The sequence below is a fragment of the Haliaeetus leucocephalus genome, unplaced genomic scaffold (assembly GCF_000737465.1).
Source record: "Haliaeetus leucocephalus isolate CR32 unplaced genomic scaffold, Haliaeetus_leucocephalus-4.0 Scaffold0, whole genome shotgun sequence".
NCBI classification, from domain to species: Eukaryota; Metazoa; Chordata; class Aves; order Accipitriformes; family Accipitridae; genus Haliaeetus; species Haliaeetus leucocephalus.
This window is the reverse complement of record NW_010972436.1, coordinates 22,700,091-22,722,062: the sequence shown is the minus strand read 5'-3', so window position 1 is coordinate 22,722,062 and position 21,972 is coordinate 22,700,091. Positions and strand designations below refer to the sequence as shown.

The 21,972-nt window shown below is 37.5% G+C and overlaps 1 protein-coding gene across 11 annotated transcripts in view; it reads right to left on the bottom strand.

The window, feature by feature from the left end:
- Nucleotides 1-21,972, bottom strand: part of KMT2C (lysine (K)-specific methyltransferase 2C) — a 181,190-nt gene that overhangs the window by 64,567 nt on the left and 94,651 nt on the right. For 9 of the 11 annotated variants that reach the window (XM_010586059.1, XM_010586023.1, XM_010586032.1 and 6 more), the window contains exons 13-20: nucleotides 21,192-21,925; nucleotides 10,719-10,838; nucleotides 8,148-8,264; nucleotides 3,686-3,787; nucleotides 3,402-3,506; nucleotides 2,062-2,243; nucleotides 1,123-1,287; nucleotides 409-518 (exon numbers count right to left, since the gene is read on the bottom strand). In XM_010586059.1, coding sequence (XP_010584361.1) covers nucleotides 409-518; nucleotides 1,123-1,287; nucleotides 2,062-2,243; nucleotides 3,402-3,506; nucleotides 3,686-3,787; nucleotides 8,148-8,264; nucleotides 10,719-10,838; nucleotides 21,192-21,925 — 1,635 coding nt within the window. The remainder of the gene's footprint in view (nucleotides 1-408; nucleotides 519-1,122; nucleotides 1,288-2,061; nucleotides 2,244-3,401; nucleotides 3,507-3,685; nucleotides 3,788-8,147; nucleotides 8,265-10,718; nucleotides 10,839-21,191; nucleotides 21,926-21,972) is intronic. The other 2 variants (XM_010586083.1, XM_010586091.1) reach the window with 2 other exon arrangements.

The following is a 21,972-nucleotide window of genomic DNA, read 5'->3' as shown; positions in this document are numbered from 1 at the left end:
GGTTCAGACAGCCTCAAAGTATCAAAATATAGGAAGTTTTCCTGCTTAGAATTGATTTTCAGATTCTTCTGTAGTTAATAACTGTGGAGAACTGGGCTTTCTTCCTTCCACTTGACAAAGTGAGATGCCTTCTACCCTTTCAATACCAAATGCTTTTAGTCGTTTACCCAAATTATCTTCAATAAATCTACCCAGAATTCCCCCTGCTAGGTTTTCTTTGGCCTGGCAGCCAATCACCAGAGGGTGCGAAAGAGACAAGGACACTTCCAGAAGGGCCCTTAAAATAAACATGAAAAATCTTACTTCTACCATGAGCCAAATCTCCACCAGAGAAAAGAACCATAACACATTCCCAAACCTATTTATTGCAGTGTGCAATCCTGCCATTGGTTTCAATTGTCTTCTTACCGTTTGTTGGTGGTATGTATGGCCTACAAATGGTACAGTCAAAACCCATATCAGCTATGTTTTCCACTTCCTCCTCTGTGTTTAAGTTCTGACAGATTGCATGCATCCATCTAGAAATTAAGTGGGGGAAAAAATACAATTTAAAGGAAATATGTGGTGTTTTAGGAGACCCAAATATCAGTATATGGTCCAAGTAAATGTGAAATACTTGTTTAGTTTAAATTCTTTCAGGGAGAAATGATGAATCAGGTTCTCTATATATAGCATTCCCCTATGGTGCTGTGCGTTAAATACTGTATATACAGTATCAGATTACCTATTTCTCTTCACAGGAAGGAACTCTCTATAAAACAATGTCCCGTAAGCAAATATGTCTTAGTATTATAATTTTCTTCCTATATTGCAATCATTTTAACTACTTACTTGATGCAATGTAATCTAGATTTAACCTCACAAGAACAGTCTTGCAAGGTAAATTAGTTTTATTTTTACAGAGGGGGAAAATGAGGCACAGAGTGATTAATTAATTTGCCCAGAGTCGTATAGTTAAGTCTGTGGTACAACTAGGAATGAACTAATAAGAGACTTCTGAGACTCAATCCAGTGCTCTTTACCACAAGACCATTCCCTTCATCTTTACGCTTTTACATTAGGGGAAAAAAATTAAAATAAGCCTTAAACATGAAAAAACTGTAAAATACTAGAAATCCTTACCGATCACATTGTCTACACTGAATTATAAGCTCTTCATCCCTGTAAGTGCGATAGCAGATTGGGCAGGTAGACAAACTTGCGCAGGGAGCACACTGTGTGTAATTATTTTGCCATTCACATCTTAAACCTGGAGAAGTTGCTCCACAGTGTCTGCACCAAACACACCTGCAGAACAGACAAAATGATCTATTACTTTCAGTTCACAGGAAGATTATTTTGTGGCTTTAAAACCCTCCTACTTAGAACTGGGTGAGTAATTAAGTTTTAGATCACTAACCATGGTGGGGTGGGGGTAGAATTCATTTCAGGTCAAACAATATTTTAATTGAATGAAAATGGTATTATTTAGATTTTGAACATTGCCAACAGTTTTTAAACTTTTTAAAGAAAGCTCCTAAGTAAGAATTCCCTTCAATCTGCAAAAACAGGCAGACGGGTGATTGTAACAGCTCAACAGGTCAAAGGAGTTCCTGCTTCCAGTTGCCATACACTTGGAGATATGGAGACTTAACCATGAGAGAGGTCTAGTCTGTTTGTGTTTCACCCAAATAAAACAAATGGTTTTCAGAGGGTTTTATTTTGAGAACAGTTTGGCGAAGCACCCATTCATTTTTCCAGCTAAACATTAGAATGAACATTCCAATGAACGTAAACTGGATTTTTTGTTGGCTAAGAGTTTCAAAAGAAAAATTTTGTCCACCTCTACTTACTTGGGTTTTGGCATGAAGAAACAGTATTAAGAGGAGATAACAGTTTCCCTATTAAATTGATAATTGAATGAAACAAAAATCAAAAGTATTTTGTTTGCTTTGTTTAATACACCTGACTTAAATACAGGTAAAACATTATTACAGTTCAATTGACATTGCAAATACGAAGTGACAAAAAGGAACAAAAGAGGCCAGGAGTCAATATTCCTGACCCCAGAACCAAACACACCATTTGCACTTCCAGCCTCCCTTCGGAACTGTCTGCAGGGGTGGATCTAAGCAGTATGTGTGGTAGCTGATATCGCAGTCATCACAGAGAAGCAGTCTCCCTGGATCTGTGGCTTTCCCACAGGCTTCACACACTGTGCACTCCAGGCACCTCCAACCTTTGCTGAGCACCACTTTAGTAATCTGCAAATGGCAAGGTGAAAATTATTTGAAAACTGCTCTGTATGATCGTTGTACAAATTAAGGTCTGGCTAGTGGAGCACAGATGCTCTTTTGTGCACGCTACCCACATTACAATTAGCTGTTTAACCATTAGACTTTCTGAAGCTTCAATAAATGGGAATGGATTAAACAAAAAGAAACTGTCATTACTGACATCTGATACTGTTCCAGAATATAATTTTTTAGACAAACTAGCATACCAAGGAATATACACTGCAGTGGATCTACATGTAGGACAGTTTACTCCTTATAGGAGTAGCTGGTCCTGTAGGGATGAAGGAGAAGACATGGTTGCTTTTTTTTTCAGCTATGTAGTAAAGCTAGGATGCAGGTCATTACAAATCCTGTATCTTTTCTAAATTATCTGTGATAACCAGTACTGGGGTTTTAGTCACCTGAAGCAAACAACTAATTTACTGTAATTAATATATAATGTAAGAGCAGTATATAAACACAAAGTCAAATTATAGTTGCATGAAATATGCATATGGCGTTTCATAAAGTACATTTAAAATAAAGTTTTGTAACATGTTTAAAAAAATCCCACTTTTACATAGATGTACTTATATAATAAAGAGTATATGGTGTATATATTGCAGTAAATAGCTTATTATATGCTTGCTAAGTCATCTCATACCACTCAAATTTAATTTTCACACATTCTCTCCTAGACTAATGAATGTAAAATGTATTAATTAACCACTCCAACTGCTGTCAATTCTGACAGCCAACAGACAAATTTAATCAACTAAACCTTATGCCCCTAGTAAATGAAGATGCAGTACAATTTTTTTTCTTTGCTTTTAATTCTGCTTGTATTTAGGTTTTAAGCCTATATCTCAAACTGTTATTTTAACCAACTGCTGGATAATCAGTGCTATTTATGGTTGTGAAATTACAAAAAGGTTAATTTCTCTTGAGGCAATGCATACTATAAAATGACATTTAATTAAAGTCTTTCACAAGTCACATACAAATAATGGTCACATTAGCTGATGAATATCTAACAAGTTAATGACTCCCCTAATTACCACAAAACCAAAGGCAGCATAGTGCTATTAAAATACAATATGAAAAAAGTGTAATCAAGTGATTTTTTAATGTAACAAAAGCACTCACCTTAATACTGACACAGTATGGATGGTAACACTGACCACATTGAGAACAGGCAAGCAACCTGCCCTCAGCACCTTGGCCAAAACTCCCACATACTACGCACATATCCTGAAATGATAGAAAACAGCAGATTTTCAACACATGCCAGACACTAAATTCTGAAAACATGTAACTGTAAAATCCAACTAGCTTGCTGTATAATTTAACTCCTAACAAGGACATTCATTTACTTTTTTCTAATTAAAAGCAGAGAAACAGAATGAAAACACAGTAACTATTATCCTAACCTGATGAAGAGTGAACTTGTCACTGTTAGAGAAGAGGACAACTGTATTATGCATCGAGTTTTCTTCCTCATCTTTGTTAGATGAAATATCCATAGTTGTGACCTATTAAAAAAAATACACCACATAGAAAATGTGATATGCTTACTATTTAAGACATGAGACAAGATGAAACTTATTTTCTAAATGTTAATTTTTAGTAGTACCAGAGAATACAAGCTTTGCAAATACTTATTCATACCATACGAACTTTCATAAAAAGCTACCTTCATCAGAAATTACTATATTAATTCACATTTTCACGTCAGTGCAAGCATCATCACTATTTCAGTTTTAGACTTTACATTCTCTTCCCCTCTTTTGTTCTTTACACATTACCCCATTGCACTTTAAAATGGAAGGAAAGAGGTAGTGTAAAAAAAAAAAAAAAAATTCACTAAGCAGAAATTGTCATACTGTGACCAGTCTGCTCTGTTACCTACATATAAACACTGAACTTCTTGTCAAAAAGTTAATTGCAGCGACACACTTCTGAGTGTTAATTCGAAGAGCAATCGCAGAAATGTAATTTGTCCCATATTGCCTAAAATGTGGTTTAACTAATGTTCCAAAAGTATGTTAGAGGAATAAGTGAGAGTTCTAAAGTTTCAATAGTTAATATACTCTCTGTAAGCAGTTTCTTTATGAGGCTTATCTATCTTGCCCGTAAAAACTTGCATTGAACTTGAAATGGCTGGTTTGATCTCAATCCATAAGCTCTTACTGCAGAGAGTCGTTCTCCTTTTGATTAAGAGACTGTTACTCCACCCTGCTCTTTATTAATTCAGTGTATACATGTACATATAGCTTCTCAGAAAGAAAAGGAAGAAAAAAAGACTTCAACTGTGTTCTGACTTTCATGCAAGTCTTGCTATGCAGAATTTGCTATCCATGAATTTAAATTAACAGGCCTAACTATTTACCCTCTAAACCCGTAGCAGCCATGAATGTTTGTAAGATAAGAGCACACAGTTCTATATAAAAGAACAAATGCATGATAGAGAAATGTAACTTTGTTTTACCAGCTGTTTTTATTTTATAAATGTGTATGATTTTAAATACATTTTAAGTCTTACACAAATAGTTTTGTTTAAATAATAATTTAAATATTTTACAAATCCAAACATCAGTCTAGAGACAAATGCAAATACCGTTAGAACAGCTACAGGAATCCTTCTGATAGACTGTTGCTGAAAATCACTGTTTACTGAGAAACAGCTTAAACAGGAGTATATTGTTAACGTGTTTTAATTACTGTATGGTTGAGAGCACTGCAGCTGTAACTAACTAATTAACCAAAAAACACCCAAAACACCTCTTCATACGTTCAGGGAGAGCTTTTCCCTTGCATCTATCTCCACAGGTTCCACAAAGTTCTTGGAATTGCTTGCATATACAAAAGAGCAGAATTTGAAGGACTGAATCACTGCAGTTTTGATGCTTGCTTAATGCCAGCCATGTCCCAGCTTGGGTTAACCTGTAGCCACCTTCTTCCCCATTCCCAATACATACCAAGATATTTCCAGATTTGTGTAGTTGTCCACTGGTCATGATCCCACACTGAGTAAGAATCAGTTTGTGCAAAGGGGCTAAAAATACTCCCATTTCAAACATTTATCTGGCAAAAGGCTGGTCTCTTGCTATTGCTACCTTTACCTACTCTACCATAAGACAGACACATCTCTGCTATAGAACTCTGAAGCTGCCATTTACTTGATGAGTCACAGGATCAAATTTCTATAGGAAATGGTAGAGAGTGATGTCCATTTTGTATTTATAGCAATTTACCAAACTCAGTAACCTCTGTTCAGTTACAAAAATTTTTGAGTTTGTTCTGTAAAACCCAGCTTCCCTTGAAGAACAATTTTGTGCTTTTTAACATAGAATCATAGAATGGTCTGGGTTGGAAGGGACCTTTAAAGATCATCTAATCCAAGCCCCCTGCAATAAGCAGGGGCATCTTCCACTAGATCATGTTGTTCAGAGCCCTGTCCAACCTGCCCTTGAATGTTTCAAGGGATGGGGCATCTACCAAATCTCCGGGCAACCTATTCCAGTGTTTCACCACCCTTGTCATAAAAAAATTCCTCCTTATATCTAGTCTGAATCTCCCCTCTTCTAGTTTAAAACCACTGCCCCTTGTGCTATTGCTACAGGCCCTGCTAAAAAGTCTGTCCCAATCTTTCTTACAAGCCCCCTTCAAGTACTGGAAGGCTGCAGTAAGGTCTCCCCGGATCCTTCTCCTCTCCAGGCTAAACAACTCCAACTCAGTCTTTCCTCATAGGAGAGGTGTTCCATCCCTCTGATCATTTTTCTGGCCCTCCTCTGGACTCACACCAACAGGTCCATGTCTTTCCTGTACTGAGGACTAAATAATTATGGAAAGCCTCCAATTCATTAAGGTACCTATGACTAGTTTGAGTGGAACTCATCCTGTATGTTTAAAATTATGTATTTGCTTATGAATCTTAACCATCCAAAGCTTTAAAAGGGAGCAATGATAGAGACATTTTTTCCTTTACCAGATCACAGTCACAGAGTATTCCAAGAAATTATTACACAGGCAGCAAAAAGTGGCACAATGCTGTATAAACTCAAACAGATTGTATGTAAGAACACAAAAACGCAGGTCTAAAGAAGAGTCTGAGGAACTACTTCATAAAGACATAAAAATGAGTAAGTCCTTCTCTGAACATGAGGAACAGGATGCCTCTCAAAATCTGCAGGGCTGATTGATAATCAAACTTTAAAAGAAACGTTCAAAGAAGCCAAGTCCATAGCAGGAGAAAAACTACGGATTTTTTGCAGTCCACATTTCCAACAGTTTTTCATACCAAAATCCCTCTTCTTATGAGGAGAAGACCAGGACTATATAAGATTTAAGAGTTTTAAAAGGACTTCAAGTATGAAATAGCTTAACTATCAATTACAGTGAGCAACAGTGAACTTAGAATCACTTCAGTGCTGTAGGAATGGGAGACAGCAAATATAACTACCATTTTATCAAAGGTTTCTGGGAGGAAGCCATGTACCGTCCTACAGAATATTGGACATTTGATCATAACAGAGAACTTGCAGCCACATTGATATTATATTTTGTTAAAGAGTCAAGGAAGCTTTAATTATGGTAAATGAGGATCTATCAGAGCTCTCTGAAGGAGTCAGCAAGCCTGGGGACAGGGAAATCTGACTGACATAACTTACTTTGCCAAAAGAATTTGGTAACAAAGTCCTTCACCAATGCTCCTTAAAAAAAGGTAAACTGACATCGAATTAGAGGAAAGGTCCCTATATTGACATGACACAAAATAAAGAGTAGAATAAATTATCAGTTTTCTATGTTGGAGAATAGCAGTAGTGGAAATCTGATAGGGATGTCTGCTAATAGGCCGTGGTGTTCCAACACACTTGTGTGCAATCTGAAAAATCAAGCGAGGAGCAAGGTGACAAAGCTTGCCAACAGTATTAAGATATTCAGAGTAATAAAAAACAAAAAGCAACTATGGAGAGCTGAACAAGAACTTCATAAAGCTGAGTGCTGGGCTATAAAAAGGCAGATGAAAGTCCGAATATCAAAAATTGAACATGACAAAACAACTGACAGGGATGATAAAAATATGGAATAGCTTCCATACAAGGAACAACTCAAGATGCTGGGATTCTCCAAACTAGCAAGGGAACAGTGGAAAAGAAGGAGAAAGGACGGCGATCTATAGAAACTGAGTGGCATGGATGGAGAAAGTGAATAGAAAACAACTCTCCACTGCCTCTTCTGTAAGAGCACTAAGGAACAGGCAATGAAACCAGAAAGTAATTTAAAACAACAGGCTGATGAGCTGTAGAACTAAAAAAGTTTAACATGTTTTCCAGAAGTTTTAGAAGTGAATAGACAAATTCATGAAAGAAAGCTCCAACACAGGCTGCCCAAGACAAGATACTACCTCCTGTTCAGCAAGTCCCCAAGCCACAAGGTTCTGAAGTGTCTCCTTCTCTATACCTCTTCTGTTTCTGCACTCCTCCCCCAGCACTCAGTTTTGGTCCCCTGGGTAGAAGAACCTCTGGTCTGATCTGCTATGGCTGCTGTTACATTCTTATGCACAAGCCTCGCTCTCCTCTTCTGTGTTGTTCCAGTGAGTGCTGCCTTTACCCCATGTGTTTTCCACCAGAGGAAACGGAAGGAGTACTCTAAGACTCCCAACAGTTGTCCCTTTAAGTGGAAAAAGCAGCATAAAATTGCTTCAGGTCCATTAAGCTACAGTGTTGTAGTTCTTTGTCACAAACACTTAGTAATAGCCAGGCTTTATCAAATACCTCTGCTTTTTAGTGCTCCTTGGTTTTATACAGTATTTTAATACAAGAATTATAGATGAATAAAATTATGTCACATTAACAGACTGCAACGCGACTCAAAAATAAATGTTCTTACCCCTGGAATGACTACAGTCCCAACTCCATTTTTCAGTTTTGATCTACCTCTGCCACCTCTTCCTGAAAGACCTGCGCCACGTGGCCTCCGCTTCCCTGGGAATCCTGATCCACGGCCCTATTCAATATAAGATAACAATTTAAATGCAACCTGAAGTTCTTTTGTTATATGGGATTCAAACTTGTTCAGTGCTTCTAGGAAAAAACATAAGTAAAAAAACACCCTATGATTTCAAGTGAATATGAACACACTAGGCCATAGTCATTAAGTCACTGCATAAATCATTGTGAAATACATTTAACTACTTACATGACATATCATGATCACCTTTATCACCAGTGAGAAAGCAGCCAAAACCAGAAATGTTTATATTCTGCTCAGGAGTAACTGCAAATATGGAAACGTATTTTTTTTCCCCACAAAGTATGCAAAATAAATATCCTCTATTCTATGATTCATTTTAGGCCAGAAGGAATGTTTTCTTTTTAAACAGTCAGCTCAGACAGTCATGGGACTTCTGAATAGGGTCTGGACACTTGATTACTTGCAATCATAGATGCTTTCGTTACACTATCAATAATCAAGCAAACATTGGAATTTATTAGGACTCAATCCTGCTCCCAAAGAGAAGCAGGAGCTAGCTCCACCAAACTCTCTTAATTCAGCAGATACAGAGAGAGCTTTTTATATTAATTCTATCAGTTACACTCAGATCAACACTTCCCATAATACAATGTTTTTCTTACAAAATAATGACTTATTTTTAGACAGCTTCTTTTTCCCCCTTCCTTATTTCAGATGCAGACATACAACAATTGCAGTCTTGTGTGCTCTGCAGTATTTACAGTATGTTCAACTACAATTAACTGTGGAAATGCAAGCATGTTTTTAATAATAATTACCTGATATTAATACTGTGGTTTAGTTTGAATTTCCTTTTTTTTTTTTTAATTTCAAAATGAACTAAACACAAAGAGGATCCTTAATCCTCCTTAATATTTTTCCAGAGAGAAAAAGAACATATTGACAATGTCCCTGAGTTCTGGCTGGTACATCAGACACCTTTACAACATGTTTCAGAGCCTCTAGTCTGTAAAAATGACAATAATTATGGTATACACTCAAATAAGCACCTTTTCTACTATGAAATAAGCACTGAGATTATTTATTGCATTTCAAATTTGTGAATAATCTCAGCTCCTAATACAGCCTAACTCCATCCACAAAGTATCTAGATACGGTGTCTGTATCCAAACGTTTGCTGGAAACTATTTTTAATACCAGGACAAAACATTTACTCAATAAAACAATGTTGACGGAACCACAAAGCTCCTTGGGGATGGTGTTGCCAACAGAAATGAACAGTCTCTACTGACAGAGACAGGAGTTTCCTGGATGGAAAGCAGCACTACGGGCTCAATAATAGCAACACTATTTTTCAAATATGCCAACTCCTGTTTTAAAGAAGATATAGAAGTTAATGGTCATAATTAAAGGGAGAATCCAACCATCCCAATGTTAAAATTTGATTAACACCCATCTATTAATGGAAAGAAAAATCAAATTGACTTACTCTTAAACAAAGAGGTAATGTAACACAATGCTATTTAGGAAGTGAAAGGAAGGATGCTATTGATGGCTAAAGTATTTATATGTACTAAGGTGAAACAAAAAATGTTGTCCTTACATATATATGGAGTTAATACGTATGCACACACAGGACATACAAGCATCAATTTTTTTAAGATGCAAACTCTTCTGGCATGTTTCTTATTTTGTCCATTTCAGACAAGGTATCAGTATTGTTATTTTCACACAACTAGTAACAGGAATAAGCACATACTTGTATCAATGTTAATGCTGAATATTAAGCTGAAAATTAATGCTTGAAGCAGCAAAAGCTAAGCTAATGTCAAATTAAAATAAAATTAGCATGAGGGTTAAAGTGAGATGAAAATAAATCATTGGGAAGTTACAGCTATTTGTCAGAATTTCATCTTTTAGCTTTTTTGCCTTTATTTTAAAATCATAATTCCACTTAGTTTCTTCAGGTGTTTTTAATGGTAAATGTCACTGTGGATACAAGCTTTGCTCCATCTAATCAGATAGGAAAGTTGTTATTTATTCCCCCACAAGCTAAAAATGATGTCACTTTGAATCCACTATGCAAGATTTCTCCACAGCAACAAATTCAAGCCACTCTTCAGAATTCTGCTCCTTTCTGTGCCTGGCTTACCTTACTGCCAGTCTTAAGTACATTTTCCTTCTCACGTAATTTAATTTGACAGCTATGTAAAGCCAACCATAAAATGTGAGGTATTCAACACACACAAAAAATTGGTAATACAAGCTATTCTTTGCCATTGAAAATCAGGGCAATGCCATCATACTGCACACTCTGGAAAGCATACATGTTTTAACCTGAAAGCTCCAGAGTTTCAGTAATTTTTAAAGGCCTTAAAGAGTAATAGAATGGAAGATTAATTCAGTTGTGAGTTACAGAATTTCATCACTAGTCTCTACAGCAGAAAGATAGCAACGGATACATGAAAATAAATTCAAATTATTTACCACTTTGATGCTCCAAATGGCACTGCCAGGAAGCTGTCTGGATTTAAAAATGTCCCGACCTTCTGAAATGTCTGGGGACCAGGAAGGTGGGCTGACTGTATTATTGGTACTCCAAGCCCCCTAGGATACGGCAGGTGAGAAAATAGATGTATAAAACTTCGCAACATAAAAAAAAAAAAGAGAAAAAAAAAAGAAAAAAAGCAAGCAAAAAAAATCTGAAAAGCAAAGCACATGCAGGCATAGGCATTTCTACGTTAACTTAAGTAGTCAATTAGTTCACTGAGTGAGAAGAAGGTGGGAAATTTTTAGGTTCTCATTGAAACATACACTAAAACAAATATTAACCGCCAACTGATGGTTAAGTACAACAAAATGAGTTTTATAAACAAAGCATAATACAAATTGAAAGCAAGCAATCATAACAGCAACAAATATATCCCTAAATTTTATTGCATCAAATGAAGAAGACAGTAGTTTGAGATGACAACATCCCCTTTTACACTTCAAATCACATTTTGAAAGAACAGATGGCCTTAGTTGACTTCTGAGTCTAAACTACTGACAATCACAGCAACAACTAGCTTGAGAAGTGTGTGAAACAAAAGGTATATAAATAAACCATTGGGGAAAAAAAAAAAAAAAGAAAAATAGCCATGGTAATTAACAAAGTATCTCTTGCCTCCAAGTTTGCCACAAATAAACCATTATAAAATGCCATTACTAAGTTTTTTTCACCCCAGTGTTGTCATGTTACACTGTGGTATCAAATTTTAATACGTTATTATATACATGTAATAATACACATCCATATGGCATACCTACAAACTCTTTTTAACTAATTCATTATTATCCCTATTTATATAGTTCCCATTGTGGTGAGATATTGTATAACTCTGTCACAAGAAATATGGCAAAACAAGAAGAAAATACTAAAATGAACATGAAAAAAAAACCACGCTGAAGTTGCTCATACACATTAAAATCTGTGGAATACTTTCTCAAACCCTGAGTAGAGACTGCAGGAGATAGCCATTACAAATAACTTCATTCTAAATTTACACATTAGAATAGTTAAAGGATAATACGTTTTCCTAATTCTAAGTTTGTGAGAGTAAGAAATAACAAATACCAAGGTGAGAAGTAATATAGATGAAAAGTATAAGTTTACCTTCTCGAGAATGACACTCGGCAGTAGAATTGCACGGATGATACGGAATAACCTCATGCATATTAATAGGCCCAACTATTCACACATGCATAACTGCTCATATGGGCAAGCCCAAACACATTTACGCCTTTGAATACTGGTCTATACAATAATAAGCATTAAGAAAAACAAGGTAGCTTTGCAAAATGTGGTTTTTTTCTGAAATGAAATATTCTTCATGAAGAATGTGTGGGAAAGAGTTTCTTTGGAATTAACAACTCATCAAAACATATATTCATCTCTGACTGTAAATATGTATTTTGCTAACAGCTGCGCTGACTGAAAATAGGGCTACCCCTCAACTGATTTTAGGCCAGAAGGATTGTGGTCAAGACCTCCCTAATCCACGTGAAGCGCAGCCAGGTTAGCTTAATCTGCCAGTGAAGGTGAGTATGAGCCAACATCTTGCTTACCCTCGAGCAGATGAGGAAAAGCTCGTATAACGCCATCTGCTTGCAGAGCTGAGTAGGCAGTAACCTACGGCTGCTCAGATAGCTCAGTATTTAAACTGGCAAAATAGATCAAAAAGAAAAAGTTTGGCAGTGACCTAAAAGCCCGATTATGCATAAAAGTTGCTTTTTAAAAATGCCAACATTGTCCAAGCAGTACAGCCTACAGTGTGGCCACAGTGGTGTTGAGCATAAATCTGCTTTCTAGGAGTTTAGTTATGCCTGCATGGGAAAGGGAATATAGACAGTAAAGCACTTAAAAAAATAAAAAATTTACAATTCTGCCCACACAAGGTGGTAATTAGGTACACAACCTACAAACTGCTTAGCTCCCAGAAGACTACCTGTGTGTTTTCAACTGTCCATCATTGTCTCCCCTCTGCCAAGGTGCTTCCAAAAAATACCCTAGCTGAACTGCTAGTGCCAGCAACTGCTCACCTGCACTTGGGTTAAAGTGAGTATGCTTGATTAAACAGCTTAAGTTCTAAGATTTTGCTATCGCAGTTTTTTGCTTGACTTCAGTTAGATGGTCATCATGCAGACGACTCAGCAGATGAAAAGGATGAACAACTTCTAACAAGGGAACAGTGTTAAGCAGAAACCTGCACCCGTAAACCTAGAGATGGACAAGAGTCCCCATTCACACCCAGGACCTAAGGGCATACTATTCATGACATAACAGGGGCCAAGTCAGAAACAGGAGGAAAGCAAGCAAGCAAACTTCCACAGAAATGGAGGTTTGATACACCTACCCAAACACATTCCTGGGGTGACTCCGCTGAAACACACGTCACTATCTGTGCTGAATCACCCTGGGCTCCCTGCACGGTCAGCAACAAGAAACGGGTGCCTGGAGCGGGCAACTCGCCGCACAGGATGGAAGGTGTCAGATTAGTCTCACCCTACATGCCCCTAGCTCTCTCCAGCAACTCTAACAGGAACCTCGAGGTGACTACAGCAGATCTTTGAACATCTGCAGTTGGGTGAATCCCACTCCTCGAGCCCGCAGCAACTTCCACCAGGCAGAAATGGCAAGACTGAAGTCTGGTTTGGTTATATCAAGAGCACTGTAGTTTATGAATCACTTCTCCATCAAAATCTCAAGTTTTTACTAAGCACTGTCACACTAGTTAGCAACTACATCGGCAGGTCTGTGGCAACAGGAAATTTACCTTTACTATGCTAGCCGTATTTTTAGTATCAAAGAACATTCCATTTTTGCAAGACAAATTTAAAAATTCCATTGAATTTTAGTTACAGTTTCCCCATATTTCTAAAATCCATAATGCAGAGTAAGTAACTGTTCTTGTAATATGGGAACTCAAAGAAAGTCTGTATAGCAACACCAAGAAAATCTGTGTATTGTAGAAACAATCTTTACATCAATCTGTAAGGGAGGCAACATGCTAGCTGAGGGTCAAAATTCAAGATCTCAAACGTGCTGAAAATACTTACCAGCAACTGAAACTACCTACTCTTATTTGGGACACCCAAAATTATTTTCCTTTTAAGAAGACACACTTCTCCAGTCATTAAGTATATTCAAAAGATTAAAAAGCTAATAGAATATTAAATCTGAATATGAAATATTCAGTCTTGCAAAAAAAAAAATGAATTGTATATGATTCACGAACCATATTGTTAAGAATTAAATTGGAAATTTAATCCAAGTTTTATTGTAGATCAGAAACATTTAAATTCTTGGTCAGATAAACTTAATTAAAAACACACACTTCCACAATACTATGAACAAATGAATTACATCCAAGAGATTCATTAATTATATTTTGGCTTTTAATTAATGCCTATTACCACAGAATACTGAAAAGAAAGTTCTATTCAGTTCATTTACATCAGAACCACGGCAATAATTATGTACTGTGACAGAAACAGGAAGTTCTAATTCTCCATCATATTCCTGAGTCCTCGAAATTGAACAACACAGCTGCAAGTAAATTATAACAAAAGGAAACCCAATGTCAGCAAGGGTCAGGAGATCTCACTAAATTACCACTGACTGTGTTTAGCTGCTTAAAGCTTTATGAAATCTACTGCAATCGCAAATGCACAAAGCTGGATTTGCAATTTAATATTTAATGTAATTTTAGGGTTGTGAACAAAATTTAATCAGTTCAAAATATAGCTCCTCATTAAAGAAAACAAACCAAAACCCATAAAAGTTGTAACAAAAACTAATCCTTGAAAAAGACTCTTTTTCATCTTCTTTCCCAACATCTACCACTAGAACAACATATTTAGTGGTACTATGTAACTGAAGACTACAAAAAAGCTGTAATACCCAAGAAAGAACATACATCCGAACCCATCATGTTGCTCTGCATTTCTCTTAAAACACCTAGAAATAGGTAGTAAGCTGTATAATAGTGATCACCAATATCTTCAGGATGAAAATTAAATACCTCTAATCATAGTATTTTCCATGGAACGCATTCTAAAATAGTACTTATGGAATAACAAAAACAGTAGGTTATTATTTTCTATTCAATATTATTCTACAGATCACTCTCAACTCTTCATCTACCAGTCTTACAATGCCACATATTGTAATGCCCTCCATTTATTGACTTTGTATTATGCTTTCCAGTACACAGTGCTGTAGCAAGAATAACTCTATCAAATTTGTTCATTTCAGATACATAGAATATACCCAATACCATTTAAAGTATACCTCTACAGAAAAAAATACCCATTTTCCTTGCGAAGATTTATTTCAAACAAGATATATGTCAGATTAGTCATTAATAAACTTACATGATAATTTATTTTAAGACTATTACTTCAGAAAAAAGAAATATGAAAAAGATCAAAGAGAGGTCCTGCTCCTGGCATAACTTTGCAGTTTATAGGCAAGGGTAGAGAATCTGCATATTCCATGGAGAAGACACTGCACAGGCACAACTCTGTGGACAACACTGTAAGAATTTTACCATGCTGGCACCTACTAGTGAGTATCTCTGATCTGCAAACAGCTAAATTTTGGATATATGTAAAAACCAATTTGGTTCCGCTATGGAGCAGGATAACAGAAACAGAGAAGAGACAGCCCATGGACCAAAACCCATGGGAAGTCAGTGAGACTCTAAGCCTGGCAGATAGAGGGTCCTCTCCCTGGGCCAGATGCAGATTTGAAGCTTACCTGTAGCTAAAAGTATGGATAATATGCTATCCTAACAAACACTGTTAGTAGAAGTGTACCTTACTGATAGGAGTTCTTATGCTGACACAGAAAAAACAAATTCTCTGAAGCAGAATAAGCTTGAACCAGCCAAAGCAATTCTTATCAGTATAACTGTACCTACATATTGATTTATACATAGCTCCCCTTTTGTTTAGAATATGGATTTTCTCCTGTTCCTTCTAGCCAAAGTAGTGATGCCTGCAAAAGTCCTAGGGGGGTGTGGTGGGTTGACGATGGCTGGAGGCCAGGTGCCCACCAAAGCCGCTCTATCACCCTTCCTCCTCAGCTGGACAGGGGAGAGAAAATATAATGAAAGGCTCGTGGGTCGAGATAAGGACAGGGAGAGATCACTCGACCAATTACCATCATGGGCAAAACAGACTTGACTTGGGGAAAATTAACTTAATTTATTACCAGTCAATCAGAGTAGGGTAACGAGAAATAAAACAAAATCTTGAAACACCTTCCCTCCACCCCTCCCTTCTTCCTGGGCACAACTTCACTCCCCAATTCTCCACCTACCCCCTCCAGTGGCACAGGGGGACAGGGAATGGGGGTTACGATCAGTTCATCACACATCTCTGCCGCTTCATCCTCCTCTTCAGGGGGAGGACTCCTCACTCTTCCCCTGCCCCAGCGTGGGGTCCCTCCCACGGGAGACAGTCCTCCACAAACTTCTCCAACGTGGGTCCTTCCCACGGGCTGCAGTTCTTCATGAACTGCTCCAGTGTGGGTCCCTTCCACAGCGTGCAGTCCTGCAGGAGCACACTGCTCCAGCGTGGGTCCCCGATGGGGTCACAAGTCCTGCCAGAAAACCTGCTCCAGCGTGGGCTCCTCTCTCCACAGGGCCACAGGTCCTGCCAGGACCCTGCTCCAGTGCGGGGTTCCCACGGGGTCACAGCCTCCTTCAGGCACCCACCTGCTCCAGCGTGGGGTCCTCCTTGGGCTGCAGGTGGAGATCTGCTCCACCGTGGACCTCCCTGGGCTGCAGGGGGACAGCCTGCCTCACCATGGTCTTCCCCATGGGCTGCAGGGGAATCTCTGCTCCGGCGCCTGGAGCACCTCCTCCCCCTCCTTCTGCACTGACCTGGGGGTCTGCAGGGTTGGTTCTCTCACATCTTCTCACTCCTCTCTCCGACTGCAGTTTCTGTGCCCACTGCAACTTTTTTCCCTTCTTAAATCTGTTATCCCAGAGGCACTGCCACTATCACTGACGGGCTCGGCCTTGGCCAGCGGCGGGTCCATCTTGGAGCCAGCTGGCCTTGGCTTTATCGGACATGGGGGAAGCTTCTGGCAGCTTCTCACAGAAGCCACCCCTGTAATCCCCCCTCTGCCAAAACCTTGGCACGCAAAGCCAATACATGGCATCCAGCCAGGGTCAACCCATGAGAGGGGGAGAGGGGTGGTGACGACAGCAACACTGATAGTGCAGCCCTGGAAGGAACTCACTAAGCCTTTTTAAACAGAATATTGTCTTCACGGTTTGTAAGATGGGTTTTAGTCCTTTCAAAATAGGAGTGATATAGTGGTGTTGCAGACACATCGCTAAAGCCTATTACAAATCCAAACTACTAAGATCCTATACAGGAAATCACTTCAGATTATACATAACTTCGTATTTAATAGCAAAACTGAGTAATTATTCAAATTCAAATATATTTTATTAGCAATTCGATTAACAGATTTTTGAAGAAAGGGACAATCATTCATTCTACTGCCCAGCACAATACATTAAATTTAATGAAAAGAAATCCAAATCAGAAACTATTCCTTTACATGGACTCCCCTGACTCCAGTGAAGCATGTGTCTTATAAAATCGAGGAGCAATATATTCAAGATCCAGAGAATTTTTTTTCCTATTCTTCTTCCTATGACGTTCCATAAATCCATTACAATTTTTTTTTTTAACAGGAATAGGACATTCCAACAAGGTAAACTACATATTAAAAGATTTAAATCTTCTACAAGAAAGTGGAGAATATTGCCATCTGTGGAAATTGGCTAATGTTGGCTTGTCTTCAGGGTCCACAGAGTAATCAGACTCTTTATGAGTTATCTATTTTAAAACTTGTCTTGGACAAGCAACTAGCTCTGCAATGACAGCTCCTTTGTGCAACAAAAGAAAGCAGCTGTAGAGCCAATGTTAGCTTCACCAAGTACAGGAGCCACAACCTCTTTAATCAATAAAAATAACCCAATCCTATTTGTGTAACTTTTCTCTCCTATTTCACTGCCCTCTAAGACATGTTCCTAAGAACTCATGCAGCTGCAAGGTAATAATTGTATCGCATAACCTAGGACCTGACACAAAGCAACACAAGAGCAGTACGTGTTATTGTTTAAACAGAAAGAAGCAGACCTCAAACCCATAAAATTAACCTGCTTTTGAGAATGTAAAATTCCTCTTCAGTGACACCCAGAGAAGAACCACACATGACCTGGTTTATTCCAAACTGCTATATCTTTAAGTTCATAGAAGTACTTTTGCCTCCAGAATTGTTTTCCCCACTTTTTACTTGTTTCGGATCAATGTAATCACGTTCAGACAGACAAGCACTGAAACACTGTGTTAGGCTAAAATACCTTAAATTAAGTTTATGTCCCTTCTTCAGCGATGGGGCCACACTTGGCATGAAACAACAGGTCTTAATTCTTTGTGCTTACACCTGGTGAAAACCTGCTTACTTGCCTTCAAAACCTGGCCCAAAGGATTGTCATGTAACAGGAAACCAAACCAGACCCTACACTCGTAAGCATCTGGAGAGCACTGAAAGTAGGCAAGAGAGAGCATTGCAAGGAAGATTACAGTTACAGCTGAGGCTTCTTTCTTTCACCAATTTGTGATTCAGTTTCTAAAATCATACATCATGAGTTGCTTATAAAGACAGTCATATATAGGGCTGCTGGCATAAATATAAAAAAAAATGTAGCACTTTTTTTCCTGAGAACTAGAACAAATATTAACAAAAAATCACTGTATGTAAAGTGTGCTTTTTAAGATGACATAAATTGAGCAGAATTTGACAAAAACACAAGGTGTTCTTTGACAATCGAATACAGAGAGGCTCCTGCTCCTATCCACAACTCTTAATTTGGAAAAGTACACAATTCTTTAAAAAAAACGGAACATTTACAGCAAAAATAATAATTAAAAAACAAAACAAAACAAAACCACAAAACCAAACCTAAACCAATTTCTGTGTGCAATTCAAAGGCTAAAACATTTAAACACATGCCTTACACATCGTGGATCTGTCCAATTACATCTTGCTTAGAAGGAAAGCACCTACCTGTAACTGGACATTTCTAAACCTCTTTATTTATATGCTACAGACCACGTTTCAGTCCCTCAGCAAAGGCCCAAAGTAGGGAGTTAACATGGCAAACTTACAACACCAGAAATAATTTTGTCACTGTTGAAAGCATATACATATTTCTGCAAATATCATATGTAACTTACTGCACAGTGACCTCGAAAATCTAACTGAAGCAAAATAAACACAGCATTCTTAAACTCTGTGGAAGCAGAAGTAAGATCTTAATAATAAAGCTGGTTTTAGTAAACATCTATTATATACAAGATCTTTCTCTTTTTTCAAAAGATGCATTAGTTACAAGACTTGTATCTTCATGTCCAACATGGAAAATGAGATGAACAAAAGTAAATACTGACTGATGAAGAGTCTGAAAAAGATCCCAAAGCCCAAATCCCTACCAAGTAGTTAAGCTGAATTTAGATTACTGGTCAGAAAAAGCATTTATTTTTCACTAATCAAGTATCCGCAGGGTGTTCATTTTGTTTAAGTCCTTACTCAGTACAATTTTTCACTGATCTCCATGAAGTGCCAATCTGTGCTAAAACTAAATAATCAATGGAAAGCAAGAAAGCGTACCAGGACTTAAGACAAAAAGTATGCATGCGCTTTTCTTACCAGAAAATTGCTATTCACTTCACAGAAGTTCCAGCTTAATAGGTGTTTAAAGTGCAAGACAAAGATAACTGAAATCAAAAGAAACCTTCACACACTTCCAACATACTTTCACAAGACAGATAATTAATTTTACAAGTAAGTTGTCCAATTCTACAACAGGTACTGCCAAGCTGCTAAGTACTTTCTTATTTTAAAATACAATTTTCAAACTGTTGAACAGATTCTATTGATTTAGCATCACAGCTAGGATTTTGTGTTACACCTGACTTACAAACTGTAATTCAACTCAGTTTTATTTGCATTACTCACACCACATATTAAGAGGTTAACGTCAATACTCTATTGTACATAGAATATAAAAATTGCTACTTTTACAGCTGATTTTTGGGGGTTTTTTAAGATGTGTATCTATTCTGTTACAGGCATTTACAGTTGGCGTCAGCCTTCATGTTTTTCCAGTTGTTAACTAATTTTATTACCAGTATCATGATGCTGGTTCCCATGCAGAGCAGGGGCAAATTGCACAGAAAAATATGTACAACTCTTACTGGAACACGAAAGATGACAATTAACTTCCCCAACAGAAAACCTGAATTCATTTTACACTGCCTAAGAATCCCACCCCTCTTCAATTTGCATAAGGTGAGAAAAGAAATTTAATTTTTAAGACAGAGTATTAAGAAAAATTATTTTTATACACACTTGTATATGAGGGTAACCCCCCCACTCCCAGAGATAGTCTAAAAGCTTCCAAATTTAATTTCTTATGTTTGCTGCCTTTATTATATACTTTTAACCTTTTCAGAACACTATCTCATACCTTTTCTTAAGAATCAAGAATCTTGAACCCTTAGATAACACGTAAAAATGGAAAGAATTGTGCAATATATAAAAAGCTTTTTTAATGCTAAGTTCAGAAAAGCATGAAATCATCAACCTAGAAATCCCAAAGACTAAAAATAAATTGTGATGAGAACAGAAATGAAACACTAGTTTGTCACACTGACATACTTTTTGTGTAGAATTTTGTAAACACAAAATAAATCCTACAAATTGATAAACTATTACCCCACAACTACATGACTCAAATAGGGAGCAAGATGTTGCAGAAGGCGACAGACTTAAGGATTCTTTTCACTTATCAAATTTAATCCTAGTCAAACCACGACAATTTGTATCAGACAGTGCTTACATGGTGTCTACTAATGTAACAAAACCATCAATTATTTGCAACGCCATTAAAAATGTCTATCAAGATAGTATATGGTAGCATGACTGAAAGAGGAGTTGTTGTAGGTTTTTCTATAAAGCCAGTTTCGGAAATGGTAGCACACTCTGAAAGTACTAGCCAAAATAAATGCATGTACGAAAAAGATTAAGGGATAAGTTAAAAGGCACAATATTACATATATATCTGCATTTGTAGCATATGTATTAAAAATACAACAAATTTTCTTTTATTTTGCTCTAAGCATGATCCAGAAGAAACTTTAATTCTCACTAGAGAACCTTTATGATGTCTGATCTCTCAATTATTTAACAGGAAATTAGTTTTGGAAGAAATAAACTACACATTCACTTAGAAGAATAAATTCATACTACATCCTAAAAAAAATAGGTGAATGTAATGCATTATACTGAAATTTGAACTACGCGCTTCATAAACGTATATTCTACATGCTTACCTGTCTTGATCTGGGTCTTCCAGGAGAAAACTTGCGTTTGGTGATGGCTGGTTTTCCCATGCCAATTTTTGGAGTGACTGATACGTAAGTTGTTGGGAGAGCGCTTCCAGCAGTGGAAGGCAATGCTGGGGGCTGACTGTGCTGTACATCTCGTGCAGAATGCAAGTCTAATGAAACATCTGGTGAGGAAGACACATTTGTCTTGTTTATATTAACTGATGGGGGAAGTGAAGGGTAAGTCTCAGCTGGTGATTTTATGGGTTTGTCTCCAACTGGTGAACTATTTGCAGCACCTTCATTTGCAGTAGAAGTTTCTACCTCCAGAAGAGCTGGTGTTTCTGACTTTTCATGGGTTTCTCCTTTTTCTACATCTTTTTGCACTTTTATTATTTCCAGTTGTTGTTCTACAGGGGTACAAATCTCTCCTTTACTTTCAGTCTCCTGTATTTCTGGCGTCACAGTTACGGTCTCAGGTACTGAAGACAGAGACCGAGAGTCTACTGTGGATACTTCTGATACCTCCACACTACCTTGTGGTAGCTGTGTCTCTTCCACTTGTTTGTCTAACTCCTGCTGAATTACAGCTTGAACACCTTCCATCATGTCCATTATTTTCTCAGTCTGACTGTCACCAGATGCCGGTGTGTTTTTAGGAGACATTTCCATTTCAGCTGAATTAATTTCAACAGAGACTTCTGTTTCCAGTTGTGTGGTCTTTTCTTCTGGTGATACACCTGTAAGTACAACCATATTAAAGGCTCAGTGCGAAAAAGAAAAACTT